The 27966-nt window shown below is 39.2% G+C and overlaps 1 protein-coding gene across 1 annotated transcript; it reads left to right on the top strand.

The window, feature by feature from the left end:
• Positions 1-267: 267 nt before the first annotated feature.
• Positions 268-25922, top strand: MCHR2 (melanin concentrating hormone receptor 2). The gene is given in 6 exon segments (XM_045500867.1): positions 268-469; positions 9558-9767; positions 17082-17276; positions 19660-19779; positions 25534-25616; positions 25619-25922. Coding segments are annotated over 6 exon segments (1020 nt in total). The 5' UTR covers positions 268-287; the 3' UTR covers positions 25849-25922.
• Positions 25923-27966: the final 2044 nt, after the last annotated feature.

Raw genomic sequence — 27966 nt, 5'->3', positions numbered from 1 at the left:
ATGCACCACAATAAGGCATGATAACATATGCATACTATCACAGTACACTGTTCTGTAATTTCCTATTTACGTATCCCCTCTGGTAATCTGTGAGGCCATTATGGACAGGGAGTAGTAATATTCACCTGAAATCTTATGGTGCATCAATTCCTGTTGCAAAGAAGGCCCCAATAAATTTTTTTAAATTAAGTTAAAGAAAAGCTGTGTTCACGGAACTGCCTCAACAATTCATTAAATAAATCACGTCCTATTCCTTCACAGGTTTAACCACTGGAAATTCATGAACAATGAATTCACTTTACTCATCCTGTTGGAACACCTCTGCTGAACTTTTGAACAAATCCTGCAATAAAGAGATTGCTTATCAAACCCTCAGCATTGTGGATACAATTATCCTCCCTTCTATGATTGGGGTTATCTGTTCACTGGGGCTGGTTGGCAACATCCTCATTGTATTCACTATAATAAGGTAAGATCTTCTTATTCTTTTCTGTAATTTAGGCACATTCTATACTCCCTAAATGAATCTCTTTCCCTCTATAGGATTTTTCTTAATGAAATCGGTTTGGAAATATTTGGTTAAGATAATTAAACAGGATTCTACAGATATTTTCATCATGTATTAAGTAACATCTGAGTTGTAAAACTCAAAATGAAAAGGCCTAAGCCAACGCTTCCTGCTGGGTTAGGGAATTTTCTCAATCTTAGCACCATATCAGATCACCTGAGGAGCTTTTAAAAATCTTAATACAGGGGCGCCTGGGTGCCTCAGTCAGTTAAGCATCTGACTCTTGGTTTCAGCTCAGATCATGATCTCCTGGTTCATGGGTTCAATCCCCATGTCGGGCTCCATGCTGACATCATGGAGCCTGCTTGGGATTCTCTCTCTCTCTGACCCTCCCCTGCTCATTCTCTCTCTCTCTCTCTCTCTCTCTCTCTCTCTCTCTCTCCCCCCCCCCTCATTCCCTCCCTCTCTCAAAATAAATAAACTTAAAAAAAAACTTAATACATAGTTTCATCCTAGACTAACTAATTCAGAATCTCTAGAGGTGGAGCCCAGGCATGGAATAAAACTTCAATGCAACCATTCTATTTTCTGGCAATAAGAGTTATCCTAACAAGTTGCCCTGGTCGGTTGATGAAAGAGACTCTTTTTCACTCATTTGAGCAAGAGAGATACTCTCCCTGATCACCCAAAGATTCAGGCAGTCATAGATGGTAGGCTCTTCCCTTCAGTGTAGACTACCCCCATGTAGGCCAAACTGAGAGACATCTGCTCCCTAGAACCTCCTGCCTTTGCTTCTCATCTCCCACCTCCTTCAGGTAATTTCCTTGTTCCTCTCAAACCCAGGGCATAAGGTTCAGCCTGGAAAATAGGAATAGGTTACTTATTTCCTATGGGTTTTGACACATGGATTCAGAGTTAGTGTACATGTGCCCCATCACTACTTGATATTTTTGCTATCCTGATTATTTTCACATTTAAGTTTTACTTCTTTTAATCAATATAAGATGTTAAATGTAATTATCCTGGTCTCCAATCATGCTTATAACCATCATAAAAAAAATTGTCCATGTTTCTATATAAGAAAACACTTTTGAGAGTACCACTTAATAATAGTGTTTTCAGCATATTAACACATAATTACACCAATCTTTTGTGTAGCATATTACACTTACAAAGCACAGTTGTAAACCCACTTAATCCAAAATAGCAGTACAATTACTATACCCATTTAGGCAAAGAGACTTAGGAGAGAAAATAACTTGCCCAGCATCACACAGTTAGTGACAGTCCTGGCACTGAACTCAGATCCCAAGATTCAGAATTCCCATGAACTCGGATTCCAAATTCTAGTTTATTTTCTCCACATTAATAAAAACAAACAGAGGAGCCTGGGTGGCTCAGTTAGTTGAGCATCTGACTCTTGATTTTGGCTCAGGCCATGTTCCCAGGGCCATGAATGGAGCGCCGTGTCGGGCTCCATGCTGAGTGTGGACCTGTTTAAGATTCTCTCTCTCTCTCCCTCTACCCCTCTCCCCAACTCGGGTGCTATAAATATATATAAAAATAAAAACAAAAAGGGGCTGCTGGGTGGCTCAGTCAGTTGAGCATCCAACTTCAGCTCAGGTCATGATCTCGAGGCTTGTGAGTTTGAGCCCCACTGGGCTCTGTGCTGACAGCTCAAAGCCTGGAGTCTGCTGTGGATTCTATCTTCCTCTCTCTCTGCCCCTCCCCTGCTCGCGCTCTGTCTCTCTTTCAAAAACGAATAAATATTAAAAAATAAATGAAAACAAATAAACAAGTCATCAAAACTAGAAAGATGGTTGGATTTACTATGTACATAGAAGAATTTTCACAGAATCAATTAAGAGCAAAAGCAACCCAGAGGATGGTGATGCAGATGACTTTCACTATTCCGGAGAAAGTTCATAACTGGTCACATTCCCCAGGTGGCTTCCTATCAGCCAGCCCACTTGCAATTTTTTTTTAATGACTGCCTTTTTTTTTAACTTTATTTACTTATTTTGAAAGAGAGAGAGCGAGAGAGAGAGTGCAAGTAGGGAAGGGACAGAGAGAGGGGGAGACAGAGAGAATCCCAAGCAGGTTCGGCACTGTCAGCAGTGTGGAGCCTGACACAGGGCTTGAACTCATGAACTGCAAGATCATGACCTGAGCCGAAATCAAGGGTCAGATGTTTACCAATGGAGCCACCCAGGCACCTCTCAAATTTTTATTGTCATTATCTCTGCAGTTAAGTGTAGCACATCAACGGTATTTTCACCATCCATAATTGAAGATTTATTTGGTATATTAGAATTCTACTCTTAATGAATTCAAGCATTTCTTATTGTGTCCTGTAAAGCCATTTGTGAACATCAAGCATTTTAAAATAATTTTCTAAGTGCCGTAAGTAGTTCAACTCAATACATATTGCTAATACCTATTGCAAACCCAGCACTAAGTGTTATACAAATACCAAAGAAATGTGGTAGCATCTGACTCTAAAAAAATCAAAGACTAGTAGAAAAGCTAAGATTTAAACACATAAAATAATTTGAAAAATAATACAAGACACTAAAAACAATCAAGTGAAAAAAAAAAAAAAAAGATGCTTCAAATATTAAGTTCCAGGAAGGAAAACAGAAGTAATCAGATATTCTCTGGAAGCATCAAGGAAGCAATAGTGCCAAGTAGAGAGTTTATAGTCAGAAACAGGAATGTTTCTCGCTCTCCCCTGTTTGCCTGTTGCTCCTGCCCACTTCTCCTTCCATCTTCCCTCATACCTCTCAGGATCTTTACTGTCCTCTCCCGGAGATACATATAGGATGTCTCACATCCATAGAGCCCCACTGGTGAGAAATCAAGTTATCATGTGTTGGCCCTACAGAAATGGTTGCATTTTTTATAGGCAATTTTTATATGCAGAGAGTCTTCAGTGTTAGATTTCAGGCCCTGTGACAAGCTGTTGAAGAGATATTTGGGGCTGGAAAAAATTCTTGGTTCCCCTCTAATTACACCAATAGACAATGGCCTGATCTTATCTACTTAGCTGGAGACAAAGCTGGAAAAAAGAATAAATGTGGAATGTGAACTCTTCTAAAAGTCAGTACTTGAGCTATAATTCCTGGAAACAGATTCTCAACATAAAGCAAGTAATCATTTAACTGGAAAAAAAAAGAAAACCTGAGCCATCATACTGACCAATTTATTTGCAATGGTTGTGAAAAATCTGTCCTTTCTTCTTATCATTACCATTTTATAGATAATATGTGAGAAGATATGTTAATGGAGCTTTTAAGATGAATCTTTTAATCTTTCAAAAAAAATTTGGGAGCAACTTAATTTTAATTTTTATTACAACGACTTTAATATTTTTCTTTGTAAATTGCTGTCCAAAAATGTATTAGTCTTTCAAAAATCATTTGAAAGTAAATTAATTTTAATTTTTTTTTGGCTTGGAATTTATCTCACACTTTGTTTTTGGAAAATTGCTCTCTAAAAATTTTAAGGCAATTTGTATTAATAGTTTCATCATGCCTTGCCATGATCTTTTATTTGTTACCTTCTTAACAGATGGGTGGCTTAATTAAAATATTAAGATTACACTAAAAATAAGGAGAAGTTCCATTTATGATGAATATTTGTATCAGAAGAGGATGAACAGAACTGAAAGTCAGTAAGATCATTAGCGATACTAGGAAACAAGAAATGAACTAACTTCTGACTTTGCCAAAGGAAGACTAAAAACATATAAGAAAAAAAATAAGTTTAAGAAATATGGAGTTTCCAGAATAAGAGGTTCTATGTGGCCATTTTAAAGAGTAAGAAGCAAATTGTGCATTAGGAAGGTGACTATAAAGTAGTGAAGCCAGATCATTATTAGTTGGTCACACTTTAAATTCACAGCAGGTCAAAAGAAAGCCAGATTAGAAAACGTAGGAGGGAAACTGGGCCAATTATAACACAATCATTTCCCCCTTTTATTCTTCAGTGGGAGACTAGTGAACTCAATCCCATTACACAACTCTGCTCCACAGTCATAGTGGGCCCTGGGAAGCTACTTCCATAAAGGGGAGGATGTTCTTCTCCATCAGATCCCTACCCCCACCTCCTGAACACATCTTTCACCTGTCGACTGACAGTCTACTGACAGAGACTCCCCAAGGGATGCCCTGTTTCCTGATAAATAAAAAGTCCTTGTTCTGTCATTCCCTGACACTGTCAAGTCAATGAATTCACACTAAACCATGAATTCTGAAACACCTTACTTTTAGCCCTCCCAGTGGTATCTACATTTTATACAGAGATTACAAGAGGGTCAGTACATTAACCTGAAGCAATATTAAGAATCTAATACTCTTTTTTTAATGTTTATTTATTTTTGAGAGAGAGCAAGAGAACATGCACATGAGTGGGGAAGGGGCAGAGAAGGAAGGGGGACAGAGGATCCAAAGCAGGCTCTACAATGACAGCAGTGAGCCCAATGTAGGGTTCAAACTCACAAGAGATTATGACCTGAGCCAAAGTCTGACACTCAACCCACTGAGCCACCCAGGTGCCCCAGGAACACAAATGATCTAATGGTAGAATACCAGTTGCTAAAACAGACAGGAAGATTAAAAAGTTAGAATAAGACCCCTTCATTTTTTCTACCCAGCTTAAATCATAACTACTGGTTCCCTCTGACCCAGCCCTCAGCCGTTCTCAGAGTGTCAGCCATATGTAAGTTATTGTTGAAGTTAACCATACTCTTGCTGCACACATATCCTATATTTCAGATGCTATAGAACCTTTCAGCCACATCTGTTCACCCGACGTGGAAAGTTGTTGGAAGAGCCTCATTGCAATGGTCCAATGAGCCAAGAAAACTCTGGAATCTAAAGGGGTTGAATGTCTTGTCCTATGACATAAGGAGGGCATAGAAATGAAAATGGAATTGCCAGTTAGGTTCTCTTTCAACTGTATCCCACTATGTATCTAGAGCAGCATTGGCAAGTATGTCATTGTACTCTCCCATTCCAAACTCTCCCATCCATGCCAGTCATTCTAATCTGTACACAGATCTGTCCTGTAAGTAGTGACCGTGCAAAGATTCAGAATTCTTCTCATCACAGTGCTTCACAAAATCACTACTAATCCATTGGGGTTTTTCCACAACTGGGATTTAATTCAACTAGAGTTAAATGTCAGACATCAACCCGAAGATACACAAAAGCAGGAAGCTTTGGGGATACCCGGGTGGCTCAGTCAGTTGAGCATCCAACTTTTGATTTCGGCTTAGGTCATGATCCCAGGGTCCTGGAATCAAGCCCTGAGTCAGGCTCTGCACTGACAGCATGGAACCTGCTTGGATTCTCTCTCTTTCTCTCTCTCTCTCTCTCTTTCTCTCTCTCTCTCTCTCTCTCTCTCTCTCTCTCTCTCTCTGCCCTTCCCCTGCTAGCTCTTACTCTCTCTCAAAATAAATAAACATTTAAAAATAAAATAAATAAAATTTTTAAAAATCAGGAAGCTTCTACCATGTCCTACCACCATCTCCCACCCTAACACCACCACCCCTCTCCCAACCCTGAGCTGGATGGAAAAAAGAAAATAGGTAGTTTTATAGACCCCAGGAATCTAGACTGCCTCGTGGGAGCGGTAGCCATAAAGGGATCTGGGATAATGGAATTGAGGCTATAGGAGGAAGATGGAGCCATGGAAGATGTGCAGCCACTGCCAGAGATGCCAATAGCTTAAAAGGATAAGAAAATGCCTTGACCCCTCCTCTCCTCCCACCCTCCAATTTCCCTCCAACAGTGCTTCCTACTGGCCAAAACCAACCAAAAGCCAGTTGGCTAGGACACCTAGGAACAAAGCTGGAGAAGAGTGGGAAAAGGATTTGAAAGCAAGTTGATCAGCAAAGCAGCCTCCCGCATGTGTGGTGTTATGTGTTTTATTTAATCCATAGCATATGTTGTTATTTATGACCATAAAATGTAAACATGTTATTAACAGTCATACTACTGTTTAAACACAAATAATAGTTATACTACTATTATCCAGTAGATAATCATTGTAATCACTTGGCATGATTCCAGCATATTTCTAAACAAATGTTGAAATAAATTATTTAAATGTTAAATAAATGTATGCTATATACATAATTGGGACTTTTTTACTTAATCAGTATGTTTCCCTTTTGATTAAATATTCTCACAAACTATGATTTGTAACAACTACATAATTTATTGGAAGGTACTGTGCAATACCATAATTTATTTTATCATTCTCCAAATTAGTGAGCATTAGATACGGCCATGTTAACCATATGGAAAACATGTTAGCTAAAAGGATCACTAGTCTACATTTTTTATTTTAAATCTTTGAGTCATGACAGAAATTTAATGAAGTCTGGCAACAGAAAATCTGGAGATGAATTAGACCTAAAAAAAAAGAATGCAAGTTGTATAGGTAGAAATTTTACAATTTCTCCTTAATTTTTTTTAAATTTCTATGCTGTCACTCTTACCACAGAAAGCAATGATAAATACGATGTGTTATTTTTATTGCCCTATCTATCATCTTTTGCCCAGATCATCATTTGCTTCAGAATTCTCCTTTTCTATACAGAATATCACCTAGAAACACTTTATTTAATTCATTTTAATTGCCACTTAATGGCTTGCACTGTCCTCCACAATGGTACTACCATAATTCATTATCAGTTGATGATGGGTACCTGTCTAGAGAAGAGCAAGGGCTGTGAGTCTAATTGCTGCAATTAGACCCTAAGCAACCACTTAGAGTTTATATCCTAATTCAAGTGGAAATAACATCTGTTTATAGGCTAAAATTTATGGGGGATTTTATGGTGTTTTGCTTTGTTTTTTGTTTTTTTAATGTGGAACTCTTTCTACCTGACCTCTGGGAGCTATTCTCCTCCCCTGTCCCCTCCCCATCTCCCACTGCCAGTGGCCTGGTGAGGACAGAGGATGAGAGACCAAGGACAGTCACTTGGCTGATCTTTTGGTTGACATCATCTTTTCCTCAAATCTCTTCTCATTCTGGATCTTTCTGATATGAGTCACCAACCTGCTGGGGACAGGGAACCAACATGCTTTATAGTGTCATCAACCATGCCCGAAGTGCGGTTGCTGAGTAAGTATTCGATGGCAGTAACTTCCCACACAGTGTGTGCTTGCCAGGATCTGGAGAAAGCATCCTCTCTGATTTGTTTCACACAAGGATTTTATGGCTTAGAAATAAAGTTCACAGGCTGTAGAATTTTCAGCTCATGGATAATAAAGACACACATTAGCTTCCAAACCACAGAGCCGTGTATTCAGAGTGAACTAGCAATTGCGGCATAATCTTAGGGCTAATTTTTATGTGTTCTGTACAGTCTTATTTGTCCTCAGTTCAGATGCCACTTCTGCCAAGAAATCTGCTTTGACTGTCTCCAGGGGAGGGTGCAGGGGCCCCTTTTGTGTGCTCCTTGTGCTTGCTCTAGCTTTCTCTCACCACACTGCAGTGATCTTTATTTATACACATCTAGACTACAAGCTCCTTGATGTTAGAGTTTCTAGATTATTTAGCTTTGCAGCCCCAGAGCACAATATGATGCCTGATACATAATTGGTGCTCAATAAAATCTTCGTTGAAGTAATGAATAGCATCTCCCAAATTAAAGATGTTACCTTTTTATTACTGAATGTCCTAACGCCTTGAAGATAGGAACCAAATGAATTTTTTCAACATTTATTTTATTTATTTTGAGAGCAAGAGAATGCACACACATATGGGAGGGGCAGAGAGAGGGAGAGAGAATCCCAAGCAGGCTCTTGCGCCATCAGCTTGGAGTCCGATATGGGGCTCCATCTCATGAACTGTGAGATCATGACCTGAGCCAAAATCAAGAGTCAGAGCCTTAACTGACTGAGCCACCCAGGTGTCCCATGGAACCAACTAAATTTTAAATTTAAATTTCTGCCCTTAGAAAATTCTTTTGCCTACAGAGAAGAGAGCCACATCTAGACAGCATCGAATGCACTCCCCCCAGCAGGGGTCATGAGATTATTCTCCATGCCCTCTAACAGTTTACTCTTCAGATTTCTTCTCCACACTGTCTGGATTTCATGATCTTAATTCATAGTCTTTGCTATTGGGTTAGATATTATTGGAATATTTCTAAGTAATGGTTGAAACTTTTTAACAATGATCTGTTAGTATATGACTTAAGCTTCAGTGGGGAAAAACGCATTGTATAATGCAAACCACTTATTTTCCCTGTTCAGCTGTTTTTGGTGGCAGGGATAAGTAAGGAGTAAGCCTTTTGCCTGATGGAGCTTAGAACTGGTATAATTTGTTTCTATGTAGAAATTACCCCCCAAAACTTAGTGGTTTGAAACAATCAACATTTATTATCCCACACAGTTTCAAGGGTCAAGAATCCAGAAGCAGCTTAGCTGGGTGGCTCTGGCTCAGGGTTTCTCATAAAGTTGCAGTTAGCTGTTCTCCAAGGCAACAGTTATCTTGGTGGGAGCTGAAGCATCTACTTCCAAAGTAGCCTACTCACATACCTGGAAGACTGATGCTGGTTGTAGGCAAGGGGCCTCAGTTCCTCTCCATGTGGATCTCTCCAGAGTTGCTTGAGTATCCTCCCAAGATGGTAGCTGGCTACCCCAGAAAGTGATCCAAGAGAGAGCAAGGAGAAGGCCTATAATGCCTGTATGCTCTTATGTCACACATTGTCATTTCCACCATATTCCATTTGTGAACAGTTGGTTACTAAGTTTAACCACACTCAAAAGGAGATAATTAGGCTCCATCTTTTGAAAGCAGTATCAAAGAATTTGTGGACATATCTTTAAGCCACCACAGAAAGTTATCAGGTATATAGTTCAAAATGTTTAAGTACACACAAGACTAGACATTCATACATGAATTTGTGTAGGTTTTCCTTTAATTTCTTTTAAAATTCATTTAGACAATTAAAAATTTGTAACAGGTGGCATAAATTGAACAAGGTGTGTAATTTCAATATCAATCCTGAGTTTCCCTGCTTTTCTTTCAGGTCCAGGAAAAAAACTATTCCTGACATTTATATCTGCAACCTGGCTGTGGCTGATCTGGTCCACATCATTGGAATGCCTTTTCTTATTCATCAGTGGGCACGGGGAGGAGAGTGGGTGTTTGGGGGGCCTCTCTGCACCATTATCACATCCCTGGATACTTGCAACCAGTTTGCCTGTACTTCCATCATGACTGTAATGAGTGTGGACAGGTAAGTGATGAAACTCTGAAATGGCTTAACATAATTCAGAAGTGCTTGTGCTTTCCCATGTTTATCCCAGTTTAAGCAACATCTGCTGGTTTGTAACAGCAAAGTTCCTCTTACTTTGCTTATTTCATTGTAGGACTTCAGAATATTTTTTCCAACTTTCATAGAATTATATTTTTAATGGAAATTTTAAAACACTAAAATCGTTTTCCTATTCATTCTTTACTTCAGTATTATTTCTAATTCACTGCAAGATAAAAAATATCTTGAAATCATGAAATGTTAGAAACAAGAATGAGTGCCCCCCATCATTCGTGCATTAAGGAAACTGAGGCCCCAAGAAGTGAGGGTATTTTCTGAAGGCACACAGGAAGTCAATGGCAGAACTGAGAACTGAAGTATGTCTCCTTACTCTCTGTCCAGGGCTATTTTTGGTATGTTCAATGTCTCACAGACTCTTGTTATCACCTGGCAGTTTGAAGGAATCTGGGAAATAAATTTGGGCTCCTGGATAGCTATGAAGAGACATTGCAGTACCAGGAAGACCATATTTTACATCTTTTACACTCATCATTATATGAGTTAACACAAATGCTGATATTTAATTAACATCATTAGAAATGCATTAGACTGTGACCTGGAATGTACCATAGCTGTATTCACCAACCATATAAGCTAATGTTATTCGAGGAGATGACAGTGATGGTGAGTACTTATGGAGCCAGGGAGTGGTGGAGCTCAGTTCCAAGCTGTCTCTAGAGATGGCAGATGGCTCATAACAACTTTATCATCTGACCTCTTCAGGAAGCAGGCAAGCTAGAATGTCCCTGCATTATCTAGATGCAGGGACCTCCAGACTAGGTCTTAGCAACATTCCCCAAATAGAAACAAGCCCTAAAGATGCAGTAACATGCAAAACAGGAATGGTCTCAGATAACAACTCACTTAAAATCTCCATCCATCTTCTTCCCATACCAACCCCAACCCAGCATATTTGACCCCCTCTTGCTCTGATCTACTTTTTCTTTCTCCTTTGTTTCCAATATATTATATAGTATAATTTGCTTTTTGTTTGGATGTGTGTGTGTACTGTTTATTGTTCAGTTTCCCCTACCCCTCAAATGTAAATTCCATGAAGTCAGGGTCTTTGATCACTAATAAATCCCAAGTGTCTATGTGACAGTGCCTGGCATATAGGTGCTCATAAAATACTGACAAATGAATGACTGTCAGTCTTGAGTGCTATGTTAAATTCCCCTGGGTCCTTCCAGGACCTCTTCCTGAGCTCTGCCTCTTTTTCCACTCCACGTGTGTCTTTGGGGTGAGGACGTGATGATCAGTTTTTCAAATGAAAAAACAAAGGAATAGTGAGGTTCATAGAAATCATTCAGTGGATCATTATTCAGACATGAATAATGATGGTGATGTTTAATGCATTTTTTATATCCTACTGCTTTTCTGCAAAAGAATTCTCAAAATATAGACTGTGCTTCTCAATTTATAATTAACAGCACATTTAAAAATCAATGTAGGTCTGTTTCGTTCATCTGATGCCAGCCATTGCTGACAATGTCTTAGGTAAAGCCTGGTGAGCTTGGCCGGTGTTCCAACGCAGGGTGAGGGCTCAGCAGAGGACAGGCCCACTGAAAGAAAGCAATCTAAAGCACAGGGATTACCAGTCATAAGCACAGGTATTACCAATCATAATCCCATTCTCAGAGATAATAAAAGCTTATTCATACCCTGTACCCTGAAGGCAGGAGAGTTTTTGGCTTTTTCTTTAAAGAAAGGAAACTGTACCTCTTCTGTAAACCTCTTACTGCAAATAAAGTGAATGGACGTGGTCTGCACTGGAACAGACCAACTGTATACATTCCCTAATGTTCACCGGTTCTTTTCTGTGAGTGTATGTGTACATGTGCATGTGTGTCATATATATGAATGTCACTTTTTAATTTTTTCATTCTTTTTTTAATGTTTACTTAGAGAGTGAGAGAGAGAGAGAGCAAGTGGTGAGGGGCAGAGAGAGAGAGAGAGAAAGACAATCCCAAGCAGGCTCCACGCTCAGCACAGAGCCCAACGTGGGGCTCAATTTCATGACCATGAGATCATGACCTAAGCCAAAACCAAGAGTTTACACTAAACTGACTGAGGCACCCAGGCACCCCTTAATGTCACTTTTTTAGTCTAATGGACACAGTATGCTAAAATTGTATTTTAGAATTAAGGCACTTGAATACTTATCCTTCTCTCTGTCCTCACTCTAGAGATTACATGGCCAGAGAGAAATTAAGAGTCTGTAAAACTGAACCTTTTCCTTCTTGGCATTTCTTACGGTTCCAACTGTACTAAATCCATAAAACTTCAACAAAATCTGAGATTTTGTAAAACAGAAATGTAGTTTTCTTTGCAAGGCCATAACCATGGCATTGGCCATGTCAGTGCCAAGAGTAAGCCTTATCACTTACACATTTAAGTCATTTTAAATGTTTATTTATTTTTTGAGAGAGAGAGAAAGCACATACATATGCACATGCAAGCAGGGAACATTTAAGCCATTCAAGTATTGCCAATTTAACAGATCAGAAATTTCAAATGCATTTGATAATTTCTCCTTCTTTCTCTGATTAATAATAACTACAGGTGTGTGGAATATTTCAATAGTAGGTTCCTACCTCCAAACAATACCCATATTTATTCTTCCAATCCATGAGCACAGAATTTTTTTCCATTTCTTTATATCTTCTTCAATTCCCTTCATAAACTTTCTATAGTTTTCAGCATACAGATCTTTTACATCTTTGGTTAGGTTTATTCCTAGGTATTTTATGATTCTTGGTGCAATTGTGAATGGGATCAGTTTCTTTATTTGTCTTTCTGTTGCTTCATTATTAGTATATAAGAATGAAACTGATTTCTGTACATTAATTTTGTATCCTGTGACTGTGCTGAATTCATGTATCAATTCTAGCAGACTTTTGGTGGACTCTATCCTGTTTTCCATGTATAATATCACGTCATCTTCAAAAAGTGAAAGCTTGACTTCATCTTTGCCAATTTTGATGACTTTGATTTCCTTTTGTTGTCTGATTGCTGATGCTAGAACTTCCAACACTCTGTGAAACAACAGCGGTGAGAGTGGACATCCCTGTCATGTTCCTGATCTCAGGGAAAAAGCTCTGTTTTTTCCCATTGAGGATGATATTAGCTGTGGGATTTTGATAAATGCCTTTTAGGATGTTTAAGTATGTTCCTTCTATCCCAACTTTCTTGAGGGTTTTTATTAAGAAAGAATGCTGAATTTTGTCAAATGCTTTTTCTGCATCGATTGACAGGATCATATGATTCTTATCTTTTCTTTTATTAATGTGATGTATCACATTGATTGATTTGTGAATATTGAACCAGCCCTGCAGCCCAGGAATGAATCCCACTTGATCATGGTGAATAATTCTTTTTATATGGTGTTGAATTCGATTTGTTAGTATCTTATTGAGAATTTTTGCATCCATATTCATCAGGGATATTGTTAAAATGTCAATACTACCCAAAGCTATCTACACATTCAATGCAATCCCAATTAAAATTGCACCAGCATCCTTCTCAAAGCTATAGCAAGCAATCCTAAAATTTTTATGGAACCACAAAAGACCCCGAATAGCCAAAGTAATATTGAGGAAGGAAGACCAAAGTGGGAGGCATCACAATCCCAGACGTTAGCCTCTAATACAAAGCTGTAATCATCAAGACAGCATGGTACTGGCACAAAAACAGACACATAGACCAATGGAATAGAATAGAGACCCCAGAACTAGACCCACAAACGTATGGCCAACTAATCTTTGACAAAGCAGGAAAGAACATCCAATGGGAAAAAGACCGGCTCTTTAACAAATGGTGCTGGGAGAACTAGACAGCAACATGCAGATGAAACTAGATCACTTTCTTACACCATTCACAAAAATAAACTCAAAATGGATAAAGGACCTGAATGTGAGACAGGAAACCATCAAAACCCTAGAGGAGAAAGCAGGAAAAACCTCTCTGACCTCAGCCACAGCAATTTCTCACTCGGCACATCCCCAAAGGCAAGGGAATTAAAAGCAAAAATGAACTATTGGGACCTCATGAAGACAAAAAGCTTCTGCACGGCAAAGGAAACAATCAACAAAATTAAAAGGCAACCAATGGAATGGGAAAGGATATTTGCAAATGACATATCGGACAAAGGACTAGTACCCAAAATCTATAAAGAACTCACCAAACTCCACACTTGAAAAACAAATAATCCAGTGAAGAAATGGGCAGAAGACATGAATAGACACTTCTCTAAAGAAGACATCCAGATGGCCAAGAGGCACATGAAAAGATGCTCAGCGTCACTCCTCATTGGGGAAATACAAATCAAAACCACACTGAGATACCACCTCACGCCAGTCAGAGTGGCTAAAATGAACAAATCAGGAGACTATAGATGCTGGAGAGGATGTGGAGAAACGGGAACCCTCTTGCACTGTTGGTGGGAATGCAAACTGGTGCAGCGACTCTGGAAAACAGTGTGGAGGTTCCTCAAAAAATTAAAAATAGATCTACCCTATGACCCAGCAAAGCCCTGCTACCCAAGGGTTACAGGAGTGCTGATGCATAGGGGCACCTCTACCCCAATGTTTATAGCAGCACTTTCAACAATAGCCAAATTATGGAAAGAGCCTAAAATGTCCGTCAACTGATGAATGGATAAAGAAATTGTGGTTTATATACACAGTGGAATACTACTTGGCAATGAGAAAGAATGAAACATGGCCTTTTGAAGCAACATGGATGGAACTGGAGAGTGTTATGCTAAGTGAAATAAGTCATACAGAGAAAGAAAGATACCATATGTTTTCATTCTTATGTGGATCCTGAGAAACTTAACAGAAGACCATAGGGGAGGGAAAGGGGGAAAAAAAGTTACAGAGAGGGAGGGAGGCAAACCATAAGACACTCTTAAAAACTGAGAATAAACTGAGAGTTGATGGAAGGTGGGAGGGAGGGAAAAGTGGGTGATGGGCATTGAGGAGGGCACTTGTTGGGATGAGCACTGGGTGTTTCATGGAAACCAATGTGACAGTAAATTTCATAAAAAAAAAAGAGAGATACATTAAAAAATCAATACCAAAAAAATTTTGTAAACATCCAAAATATTAAATGTATATAGCTCCAGATGAAAGCTGCCTAAACTCTCATAGATAGCTACTTTTGTAAATATATTCTCTAGAACATCAAAAGTCTGTAAGTAGGAGCCAAATCCCCCATTCAACAAATATTTATTGAGTATGACCATAAGTCAGGAACTATGCTGGATACAAATGATACAAGAGCATTAAACTAATAGTCAAGGTTCCTGCTTTCCTGGGGCTTCCACTCCCAAGATGTAGACAGACATTAAGTGAAGAGTCACACAGCAAATGTGTATTTCCACACAGTGATACATACTAGGAAAGAAAAGCAGACTTCCCCCACCATCTGCATTTATAGTCATGGGCCCTTGTATAGAGTAAGTAGTCAAGGGAGGCTTCTCTGAGACACACAGACTATTTTTTAAATAATATTTTAAGTTTATTTCTTTATTATTGAGAGAGATAAAGAACACAAGCTGGGGAGAGGCAGAGAGAGAGGGAGACAAAATCGGAAGCAGTCTCCAGGCTCTGAGCTGTCAACACAGAGCCCGATGTGGGCTCAAACCCACAGACCCACAGACCATGAGACCACGACCTGAGCTGAAGACAGACACTCAACCGACTGAGCTGCCCAGGTGCTCCGAGACACACAGACTATTAAATGGAGACTCAAAGGAAGAGCAAGAGGAAACAGAGGCAGATTCTGCCAGGCAAGTAAGACAGCATGCACCTGGCCTTGAAAGGGGAGAGAGCTTAAAGGAAGGCCATAGTGAGACTGGAACAAGCTGCAGCCTGAGTAACAGGCAGGGCCAGGTGAAGAAAGACTTGGCAAATAATGGTAAGAATTCTGAATTTTATCTGAAAGGAGATGGAAAACCAGTGAGGGGTTTTCAGGTGGGAGAAGGAGGGTGTTGGGGTGAAGATATAACCAGAGAAGATTCCCTTATCTATTGATGCCATGACTCCATTATCCTTTCATCCCAGACAAAATGATGGTTGGGCTGCTGTACAATCACTACCTCGTGGTTGTACACAAGGGAGGGAGGGGTCCTTCTCTCTTCAGCCACAGGTAATGAAGGTGCAATGTGCAGGAGAGGAGCAGCTGGGGTACCCTGGGCCACAAACGTCTCCCTGAATGCCAAGGGGTCCCTTAACTAAGTGTCCCTTAAAACATTCTGCCTCTCATGCAAAATTGAAAGAACAGGGGACAAGCAATTTTTTTTATTTTTAGAAATCTTAAGTAGCTCTACAAAAATTAAATAACCACCAAAACATGTTTCACATTTATTTGATGTGTATGGATACTGCCTTCCAACACCCCCACCTCCAGCAAAACTATGCTTTCACAGATAACCTTCCTTCTGGGTCTAGGCTGTTTCTCACCTTTTAGCTTTCAGTTAGCTCTGAAACATTCTTGGACTTGCTGGAGAACCAAAAATATTTGATATGTCAGGACTTCAAGCTTCATTAATGATTATGCTTTTTTTCTGAATTAAAAATGGGGGGAAAAAAGAAAAGAAAGAAAAACCCCTTCCCCATGAAATTAGCCCATTTCCCCTCTTTGGCCTGCAGCCTAAATTCCTGGAAATCTGCATTGTCTGCACTAGTCATGTTGGTTTATCCTCACTGTGATTCCTGTGGACTGCTTTCCAAGAGCCTGGGGCCCCCACTGGAAAGTCATCTGGGCAGAATGTCTGTCCCCATGGGCCAGAACCTCATCCTGCCTGGGGACTCTCCTACCAGCCAGTGCACTTGCCTCCTTCCTGCCTCCATGTCAGTAAATCCTACTGGGAAGAAGGCCCCTCTCTCCTGGAGGAAATCCCCGCTCAGAAGCAAAGTTTTCCAGAACCCAGCCTACATGGGAAACGCTTTTGTAAAGACAGAGTTTGCACAGGGCAGAATTTTACCATTATCAGTGTGTTCGGGGAAGTGACAGCTATTTCAGTGAGTGGTTTATTCAGACTTGCAGGGTCAAGAGTTGTTTTCTCTACAGGTACCAGCCAGCTCTTAAAAAATAGAACTTTCTTTTACCCTGATAGAGGTGTGCTTCAGGGAAGATAATAATACTAATAATTTACTCTTGTCATGAACCTTTCATCCTGGCAGCTCAGCGTTTTATTGATTGTTCCCAAACCCTTCTTAACTGGCTTTGCAGGTACTTGGCTCTCGTCCAACCATTTCGACTTACAAGTTGGAGAACGAGGTACAAGACCATCCGCATCAATTTGGGCCTTTGGGCAGCTTCCTTTATTCTGGCATTGCCTGTCTGGGTCTACTCGAAGGTCATCAAATTTAAAGACGGCGTGGAGAGTTGTGCTTTTGATTTAACATCCCCTGACGATGTACTCCGGTAGGTTGTTAAAACTTAAGAAAAATAGAGTTGAATTAAGTTGTGAAGTGCTTCATCCTCCTTGTCAACACGTGGGCAGCTGCACACAGTGTCCTTGGGGATCCTCTAAGGGGCAGTCTCCCCGCTTCACTTTCTGCTTTCCACAATCAAGTTGGTAGCTTGATTTTAAGGAGAGGGTAACCTTTAGAAAAAGATTTGGAGTTTAATTATGTAGCCTCAGTGGACACAAGTATATTTAAATATGGGTTTTAAAGATCCATGGCAACCAGACACAGCAGGAATGCAAAAATCAAGGGAGGGGCAAAATTTCCAAAAGGGTCTAGGTGTTACCAAGATTCCAACCTTAACAGTGTACCACTGGAGTTTGGTTTAAGTTTGCCCTCCCTCCCAAAAGATATATTCAAGTCCTAATTCTAAGTACCTATGAATGTGACCTTATTTAGAAATAGGGTCTTTGCAGATATCATCAAGTTAAATGAGGTCATACTGGATTCGAGTGTGCCTTAAATCCAGTGATTGGTGTCCTCAGAAGGAGAGTGAGGTTTGAAGAGACACAGAGAGGAGAGAGCCTGTGAAGACAGAGGCAGGGATTGGAGTGATGTGTCTACAAGGGAAATAACACCAAGGATTGCCAGAAACTACCAGAGAGGCATGGCATAGATTCTCCCTCAGAGCCTCCAAAAAAACCCAACCCTGCCAACATCTTAATTTCATACTTTTTTTTTTTTTTGAGAGAGAGAGAGTTGGGGAGAGAGGGAAAAAGAGAATCCCAAGCAGGCTCTACACTCAGCAGACCCCAACTTGAGGTTTGATCTCACAACCGTGAGATCATGCCATGAGCTAAAATGAAGAGTTGGACACTTAATTGACTGAGCCACCCAGGTGCCCCTTAACTTCTACCTCCACAACTGAGACAATAACTTTCTGTTGCTTTAAGCCACCCAGTCATTTGTTACAGCAGCTCTGGGTAACTAACAAGGCAGCCAATACAGCTTATTTCTCACATTTTAATTTGAAAAGAAAAATTAAGTCAAAAATTTTTGTTCGAAATTTTGAATATATCCTTGGAGTCTATGACTAAAATTTTTTGACCGCCTACTACAGGCTACGTATTGTGCTAGGTGCTTTTCACATACATTATCTCCAGTCAATTTGGAAGATTCCTTTTTCCCATCTACCACTTGTCAAATAGGTGAGTCATTTCTGCGTCATGTAGTCACAGCCCAAGAGGGATGGAGGTAGAGGCCCTTGCAAGGCTACAAATCCAGTAACAAAAATCTCCAGAGGACCACAACATCAGTAGGAGTGATTGTTAATTCATTATGTTCTCCCACCAGCACTGGCAGCACTCACAGACAAAAACCATCTGCCAATCTAAAGGTGAAATGATATTTAATCACTGGTGACTGACAGATTATTAATATGAACCCCAACCTGTCTAACAGAGCAGCACAACCTGAGATGTCTAGAGGACTCAGCCTGTGTCAAAGAAATAATAATGATTATCTTGCACCAGCAGCTGCATCTGCTGGTTTTGGTTGGTTATCATAAGGGCAATCCTGAGGTTCTAGCCTCTGTTGTTACTCCCCAGAATTAAGTTCTTACGATGAACTGAGACTGGAACCAATGTGTGGCTTTCAGTGTCCCTCTGCTCCCAGGTGCTCTCCCTGCGCCACCCTGTGCACACCCACCCAGTGTGGGCTGCCTTCTTTCACCAACACCAAGCTTCTTCCAGGCAGGAGGATACCTGGAATCCATGCAAAAATGGAATTGGCTTACCTGAGAATTTTCCCCAGGGGATCTCAAGGAAAAGACTGGCTCATTTCACAACAGGCCCTTTGAGAGGCCATCGGGGGTCTTGATTACAATGGTGGGCTGTGCAACTCAACTTTCTTGTGGATTCAAATCCCACCTCTCCTACTTACTAGCTGGATACCCTTAGGCAAGCCACTTAACCCCTCTGTGCCTTAGTTTGCTCTTCTATAACAGGAGAATACTAATGGCAATTGAAATCATGGCATTGAGCAGATTCAGTGGATTAAAATACGTCAAGTACTCAGATCAGCATATACTATATAATAAATGCTACTTGCTGTTCCATATTGTTGTACATAACACTAAAGATAATGGTAATAATATGTATTCTCACCTGTTTGTACTCAGTAGTGCTGGGCTTGGCTAGAGAACAGATGAGCACCATTGTTGGCAAATAATGAAGAGCAAGACTTCTCTACATAAAAGCAGCAAAGACCCGTAACTTTTCCCCCAAAGACTTTTATCCTGAGCCCTGAGAAATTAGAAAATCATGCCTCATAAACTGTAAAAGCCAGTTCCTGGCAATGTGAATGTAACAGCCATGTCTTCTCTCTCTCTCATTTTACAGGTATACACTTTATTTGACAATAACAACTTTTTTTTTCCCTCTGCCTTTGATTTTGGTATGCTATATTTTAATTTTATGCTACACTTGGGAGATGTACCAACAGAATAAGGATGCCAGATGGTAAGTATTTACCCTATTTTGTTTTATTTGTTGAAAGAACAATTCAGAGATCCTAAGACATCCACAACAGAAATTTAAACAACAATCACTTGAAACATACCACATTTAGACATACGGGCATTAATGTTTATATGAGGCATTTTCTGAAATAAGATATGTTCTGAAGCAGCTATTTGAGGACCTCCCAGTGATAAATCTTGCAATACTAATGTTATAGTTTCATAAAAATCTAAACAGAACTCAATATACTATTAAAAGAATATTTTTATATTTGTTATCAACGTTACTTAAATGTTTCGTTTGTACACTTTGAAGAGTTGTGTACATATGTAAATATCCCAGATGCCGTGTATAACTTTCTAATTTTGTGCTTAATTTTTTAATTTGGAGGAAAAGAATCTCATTAATACTTGAATATCTAGGACGAGATTAATTCGGACTGAATAAAACCAAAGAATTACCTTAAGACAATAGACTTGGGAAGAAACTTTAAAAATAGTTGTCAGTAAAACTGTATGAATAAATCTAAATTATTTTCTACTTGAAACTGTCTATATCAAGTTAAGTAAGTCAGTGAACACATAACATGTTGGATTTTAAGACAAATATTAAATTTTGTCTTTAGAATAGATTACTGTATTTTGGAAAGACAAGATCACTACATCTCCCACACATCACCCCCTCTTAATCCTATTTCACCCATCCCCCCACCCACATCCTCTCTGGCAACCAACAGTTTGTTCTCTATAGTTAAAAGTCTTGGGGGTTTTCTTCCCCCTTTAAAAAAAAAACGTTTACTTGTTTGAGAGACAGAGAGAGAAAGAGAAAGTGGGATAGAGACAGAGAGAGAGGGAGAGAATCCCAAGCAGGCTCTTTCACTGTCAGCTTGGGGCCTGATATGGGGCTCACAAACTGTGAGATCACAAACTGTGATCATCACAAACTGTGAGATCATGACCTGGGGCCAAAACCAAAAGACAGATGCTTAACTGGCTGAGTGCCCTAGTATCCCAAAGATTTGGGACCACTGTGTTATCATTTTTATTTGTGTCCACATTTTTTTATTTCCTGTTTGATTTCTTGATTGACCCACTCATTATTTAGTAGCATGTTATTTAACCTCCATGTATTTGAGCTCTTTCCAGATTTTTTCTTAGGGTTGATTTCTAGTTTCATAAGTATATGGTTAGAAAAAGATGTATGATATGACTTTGATCTTTTTGAATTTGTTGAAACTTGTTTTATGGCCTATTCTGGAGAATGTTCCATGTGCACTTGAAAAGAATATGTTTTCCACTCTTTTAAAATGGAATGTTCTGAATATATCTTAGATCCATCTGGTCCAGTATGTCATTCAAAGCCACTATTTCCTTGTTGATTTTCTATCTGATCTACCCATTGATGTAAGTAGGGTGTTAAAGTCCCCTCTCAGTGTATTCCAATCAATTACTTCCTTAATGTCTGTTAATAGTTGCTTTATGTATTTGGGTGTTCGATGTTGGGTGCATAAATATTAACAATTGTTATATCTTATTGGATTGTTCCCTTTATGATTATGTAATGTCCTTGTTTGTGTCTAGTTACAGTCTTTGTTTTAAAGTCTATTTTGTCTGATATAAATAATGCTACCCCAGTTTTCTTTGTACTTTCATTTGCAAGGTAAATGTTTTTCCATCCCTTCACTTTCAATCTGCATGTGTCTGTAGAAATGAAATGAGTCTCTTCTATGCAACATATAGATGGGTGTTACTTATTTATCCATTCAGTCACCCTATCTTTGATTGGAGCATTTAGTCCACTAACATCCAAAGTAATTATTGATAGGTATGAACTTACTGTCATTTTCTAATTTTATGGTTGTTTTTGTACTTCTTTGTTCCTTTCTTCTCTTGCTCTCTTCTCTCATGGTTTGATGGCTTTCTTTAATGATGTACTTGGATTCCTTTCTTTTTTAAATTTTGCACATCTATTACGGGTCTTTGATTTGTGGTTATCATTAGTTTATATATAACATCTTATGCATATAGCAGTCTATATTAAGTTGATGGTCACTTAAGTTTGAACCCATTCTAAAAGCACTAAATTTTTACTCCCACCTCCCCAGTATTTTAGGTATATGGTGTTATAATTTACATTCTTCTATTTTGTGAATCCCTGGGCTGATTTTTATAGATATACTTATTTTTTCTGCCTTTCTGCTTTCTACTTTTCTTATTCCTACTTTCGGTTTTTCCTTTACACTCAAAGAATCCCCTTTAATATTTCTTATGAGGTTGGTTTACAGGTGATGAACTTCTTTAACTTTTGTTTGAGATATTCTTTATCTCTCCTTCTACTCTGAATGATAGCCTCACTGGACAGAACATTTTGGTTGCAGGGGCTTTTTCTTTCAGCACTTTGGATATATCATGCCACTCCTTTCTTGCCTGCAAGGTTTCTGCTAAAAAATCAACTGATAGCCTTATGGCACTTCCCTTATATGTAAATGTTTTCTTTTCTCTTGCTGCTTTTAAAATTCTCTCTTTATCACTGTTTTTGCCATTTTAATCATTATGTGTCTTGGTGTGGATCTCCTTGGGTTGATTTTGTTGGGAGCTCTCTGTGCCTCCTATATCTGGATGTCTGTTTCCTTCCTCAGATTAGAGAAATTTTCTGCTATTGTCTCTTAAATAAATTTTCTTCCCCCATTTCTCTCTCTTCTCTTTATGGGATCCCTGTTAATACAAACGTTATTTGTATGCTTGACTGTGTCGTTGAGTTCCCTTAATCTATTCTCATTTTTTATTATTCTTTTTCTCTCTCTCTCTCCTATTAAACTTGATTGCTTTCTATTATTCCATCTTTCTGATCACTGATCCATTATTCTGTTTCCTCTATTCTACTATTTTATACTCACTTTGGTAGCACAAATATCTTTATTCTGCTATTAATTCCCTCTACTGTTTTTTTTTTAATTTCAGTAATTTCTCAAGTCCGGTGAGTATCTTTATAACCATTACTTTAAATTCTCTATCAGGCATATTGCTTATCTCCATTTCATTTGGCTCCCTTGCTGTGATTTTGTCCTGTTCTTTCATTTGAGATCTATTCCTCTGATTCTCATCTTGTCTAGCACTCTATGTCTATTTCTATGTGTTGGGGAAATCAGCTACATCTCCTGCTTTTGAAAGTGATGTCCTAATGAAGAAGGGGTTCTATAGTGCCCTGCAGTGCAATGTTCTCTGTTTATCAGAATCTGCTGCTTCACGAGTGTCTCCTATGTGTGTTGCATGTGCCCTACTATTATGGCTGAACTGCATTTGACTTCAGTCCAGTCATTGGCAATGGCTCTCTGTCGGTGGTGGGCAGAGTTGGGTCCTGTATTGTTAATGGATCAGTATGGGGCTATTGTGGGCTTGAGTTGGGTCAGACCATGCATCTGCCAGAGATGCAATAACATCAAACTACAGGGGACTCTCCCTGTGTTGTCTCCTGAGAAGCTTTCATTGGTGGTCAGGGACTATAGTCAGACCAGATGTCTGCCCCCAGTCCACTGCTGGAGCCACAGTGAAACTTCTGTGTGTGGTTATCTTCTTCTCTCTCCAGGACAGAGTCACTTTGTTTTTGTTTTTGTTTTATTTTTTAATGTTTTTTTTTTTTTGAAGACAGAGAGACAGAGTGTGAGGGGTCAAGGGACAGAGAAAGAAGGAGACACAGAATCCAAAGCTGGCTCCAGGCTTTAAGCTGTCAGCACAGAGCCTGATACTGGGCTAGAACTCACAAACGACAAGACCATGACCTCAACCGAAGTCAGACACTTAACCGACTGAGCCACTCAGGCACCCCAGACAGGAGTCATTTTGGAGTGACGCTGGCCACTGTCAGGGCTGCTTACACACTGCCAAGCTTGTGGCAGTGCTTTGGATGGGTTCCAGCCAAAGGCATATTGGAGGAGGCAGGTCTGCAGGAGAACGTGGGGGTGGGGTACACTTTTAGCAAGCTAGGTAGAGAGTGTTCATGCTGGTTCCCCAGGTGTCTATGCTCTTTTATTCTTGGATAAGTCTCCTAATGATTTCTGCCCCTCCAGTACATGTTCTGAGATTAATAAATAAATCACAGATATTTTTCAAACTGCTGCTTCTGTGCTGTATCTACAAGGGACTGTGGTTGTGCTGTCTCTTTAGGGGTGGGAACTCAGTTTCCTTCCGCCCTTTAACTCTCCCAGAGATGAGCCTGCTGATTTTTAAAGTTCCAGGTATTAAGCCTCACTGATTGTAAAAACTTGTGAAGTTAAGCCCCTCTGTTTTTAAATCCAAATGTTGTGGAGATTCGTCTTCCCAGTTCAGATCCCCCCTGCCTAGGATGTCTAGTGTAGGCTCTGCTCTTCTGCCTTCTTCATGCTTGCAGCTTCCTGCCCTCCTGTGGACAGCCTTACATGTCAGTTTACCTCCTGACCCCACCTTTGCCCTTCCTACCATTTTTGATGTGGCCTCTTCTCTATGATTAACTATGTAGAGTCTGTTCTGCCAGGTTTGGGGTCATTTTCTGGGTTATTTACAACTGATATGGGTGTTATCTAGGTGCATCTGTGAGATGAGGTGAGTTTAGGATTCTCCTAACCCACCATCTTCCCTGGAAGTCAAATAGGCGATCAATTTAACCATCAGTCAAAATCTGTGGCAAACTCTGGTGCCAAAGGTTTAGGTGTTTTATTGACCCATGACATTTTTTCCCACTTAGCTTCCTGAAATTCTCTGGTAATGTTGCATTCCCATTTAGAATGGGAAAGGGAAGCAGCCACAGTTATGGAAAAATAATGTAGCTTCTAAATGTATCACAGGCAGCTGAGCTGGGAAGACAGTTGAAATGGAATCACATGGAGTATTAAGACACTGACAGTTGGAGAGGATGCTTGAGCCCTTTTAAGACCATTCTCCAAAACAGATCACTTTGTTCCCAGCACTTTCCTCAGAAATGCAAAGAGCATCTTATGAAACAAATCTCATACTGTCCAATTACCCCTCAAAATGCAAATAATTAGAGGAATGATGGTGCCTACTCAGATAAGCTGCAGAAGAATCATTATCTTACAAAGATTTTCAGTTGCCGTGCTTTTTTTTTAATCATTCCCTGGGCTTTTTCATCTGCTTCAACTACGTCCCTGGGACATTTCTATTAAATATCTAAATATAACATGATAAAACTTGGGAAGTTTCAAATTTTATCTGGAATAATTTTAAATTAATAGAAAAGTTCCATAAATAGTACAGAGTTCCTATACAGTCCTCACTTCGTTCCTCCATGAATATACTACCCTGCCATGATGCATTTGTCCAAGCAAAGAAAATGTCATTGGTACATTACTACTAACTAAACTCTACCCTTAATTGGATTTCTCCAGTTTTTTCATTAAAGCCTCTTTCTGGTCCAGGATTCAATGCAGAATACCACATTGCATTTAGTTGTCATGTCTCCCCAGTCTCCTCTAGTCTATGAGAGTTTCCTGCTCTTTCCTTGTTTTTCATGACCTCGAGGGTATTAAGGAGTACTGGTCAGGTATCCCATAGAATGTTCCCAATCTGGACTTGCCTGATATTGTATCACAATTAGACCGTAGTTGTGTGTTTTGGGGAAAGATCAGTTCTTCTCATCACAACACATCAGGGGGCTCATGGTAACTGCATGACATCTCTGTTAATGAAAGCTCTAGGAAATCATTGCCCCATAATTTCTATGGTTGTTTATGTTCTGTCTATCCTAATGCTTCCTTTGTAGTTATAATCCCAGTGTTCCAAAGCAACGAGTGATGAAGCTGACAAAGATGGTGCTGGTGCTGGTGGCAGTCTTTATCTTAAGTGCTGCCCCTATCACGTGATACAACTGGTGAACTTACAGATGGAGCAGCCCACGCTGGCTTTCCATGTGGGTTATTATCTCTCCATCTGTTTCAGCTATGCCAGCAGCAGCATTAATCCTTTTCTCTACATCATGCTGAGTGGAAATTTCCGGAAACGCCTGCCTCAAGTGCAAAAGAGAGTGACTGAGAAGGAAATCAACAATATAGAAAATACCTTGAAATCCAGCTTTTAGGAGAGCACACGTATCATCAAAAGTCTAGATAGGCTTGTCTATGTTATTGGTATTATTAGAAAGAGCAGGTGAAACAGTGTGCTTATGTCCATCCTTCCTGTGTATTTGTGACTCTCAGTAGCATGGAATGGAAGTGTAACCATTCAAATGCAATGAGTTTAAAATGCTAACTTTAGTAAGATGTAAAATATTTGTTCACGTTGGGAGTATAGAAAGGGATAGTCTAAGATCCCTGAGCTCCATGGTTATGGGTGTTACTTCAGCATATTATAAACTCGTCACTGATAAAAGGGCCATGACTATTGACTGAAAATTCACCAAGGAATCTGGCCTTGCCATCCATACTTTGGCTTCACAGCAATAGTGCTCTTGAGATTCCTAGGAGGGAAAAACCTTATCATGAAGTCTTAAATTTGGCCATTTTTTATCTACAAAATTTCATATGATTCAATCTAATGCCTTCAATAATCAGCTCCATCTGTTAGCATAACAGTTACCACGTATTGAACATATGCAATATGTAAGGTTACATGTAACAAACCCATGAGGTAAGTATCAACCCAATTTACTTAGGCTCAGAAAGGTTAAATGATAGGCTTGACGGTGAGCAGCTTCGTAACAGCTGGGCTAAAATCCAGGTCTGCCTGTTTCTGTACTTTTAAAGCACACCTTGGCAACCTGTACTATCATACTGGAGAGTGTCAATTATTTGGGAGGGGGGAGGATTTGCTTTCTCCTACAGTGCCATAAGAAAAGAACTGATTAAGAAATTGGTTGATGGTTTAAGAATATTCTTTTGCATTTAGCTTTGTTCTCATGCTTATGAATTACAGAAAGCAGTACATGCGTTTTAATAATAGTATTCTTCAGGATGTGAGGCATACACTCAGATACATTCTCTTTAGGTTACAGTATATGTTTGCTCAAGAGTACAAAAGTAATTAGCCCTTAAATGTGTAGATGTTCATTATAGCTACCTTTTCTTCTTTGGGTTTGTATAAAACATGCATTTTGTACAGAAAGAAAAGAAAGAAATGATTTTAAAGCCTGTATTCTCAACAAAGGTAAACACTGCTATTTTATTTGTGGATGAAATCTATAAACCCACCCACTTCATCTAAATTCATAGAATCACTTGCTCCATGAATGTCTTAAACTCACTTTTACTCAACCCTTTACATGAAAGAGTCACAGAGACCAACTTTTTTAACAATCTGATTTCCATTTTTATATCTCAATTGTCAAGACATATGACTTTTAACCCAATGTATTTGATTCTAGATCTTTTAGAGACCATTTTGAAACAAGGGAATATATAAACGCATATCTCGATGAAAGTTCACATAAACAACGTGATACATATAGGTCACATTGAGGCATTTTAATTCTGTAACTGAGCTCTGCAGAGCTACACCCAGAGCCTAGATGCTCCTTTACAACTTCAGAAAAAGCTGTATCATGGCTACAATTCCAGGGGCCTTTATTCTCACTTTCCTATGGTGCAACAGTCAGGGTTCAGTGAATAACCCTGACATCTGAAGACCCAAAACCATGGGTCATCAACAGATGTTGTCATTTGGCAATTGAAAAATAGTTGAAGAGTTTATCTCCATCATCTTTTTTATTACAAAATATATTATGATTTTAAAGATTAAAATTATTTTAAACCAACATACATTTTTCTAATAGCATTTCCAATAGATATCAAATAATTCCAATATGTAAATTGGTCAGTGATTTATTTTAATTTACATTTATTAAGAGTTGTAAAGAACTTTAGCATTTAATCAAAGTGCAAAATAAAAAGGATGACTATTAAATTCATTTTTGTGCTTTATATATACTTTTTCTATGTATAAGTACACACACACACACACACACACACATGCAAATTTGCTAAGGTTGTTTGACAGAGATTCTCTGTCTTGTATTTTTTGCCCATGATATGTATACATGTTTATTTTCAAGACAACATAATGATCAGTTTCCCATATCTAATTAATACTTGGGTATTTGTTATTACTTACAATCATAACTGCATCCCTCCTCTATGCTTATTCAATTTTAGGTACCTCATTTAAATTTTGACCAATTAATATAAATCAGTGAATGCTTGAA

This window comes from Leopardus geoffroyi, chromosome B2 (assembly GCF_018350155.1).
Source record: "Leopardus geoffroyi isolate Oge1 chromosome B2, O.geoffroyi_Oge1_pat1.0, whole genome shotgun sequence".
Taxonomy (NCBI): domain Eukaryota; kingdom Metazoa; phylum Chordata; class Mammalia; order Carnivora; family Felidae; genus Leopardus; species Leopardus geoffroyi.
Note: the sequence above shows the minus strand (reverse complement) of the source record. Positions and strands in the feature narration are given on the sequence as shown.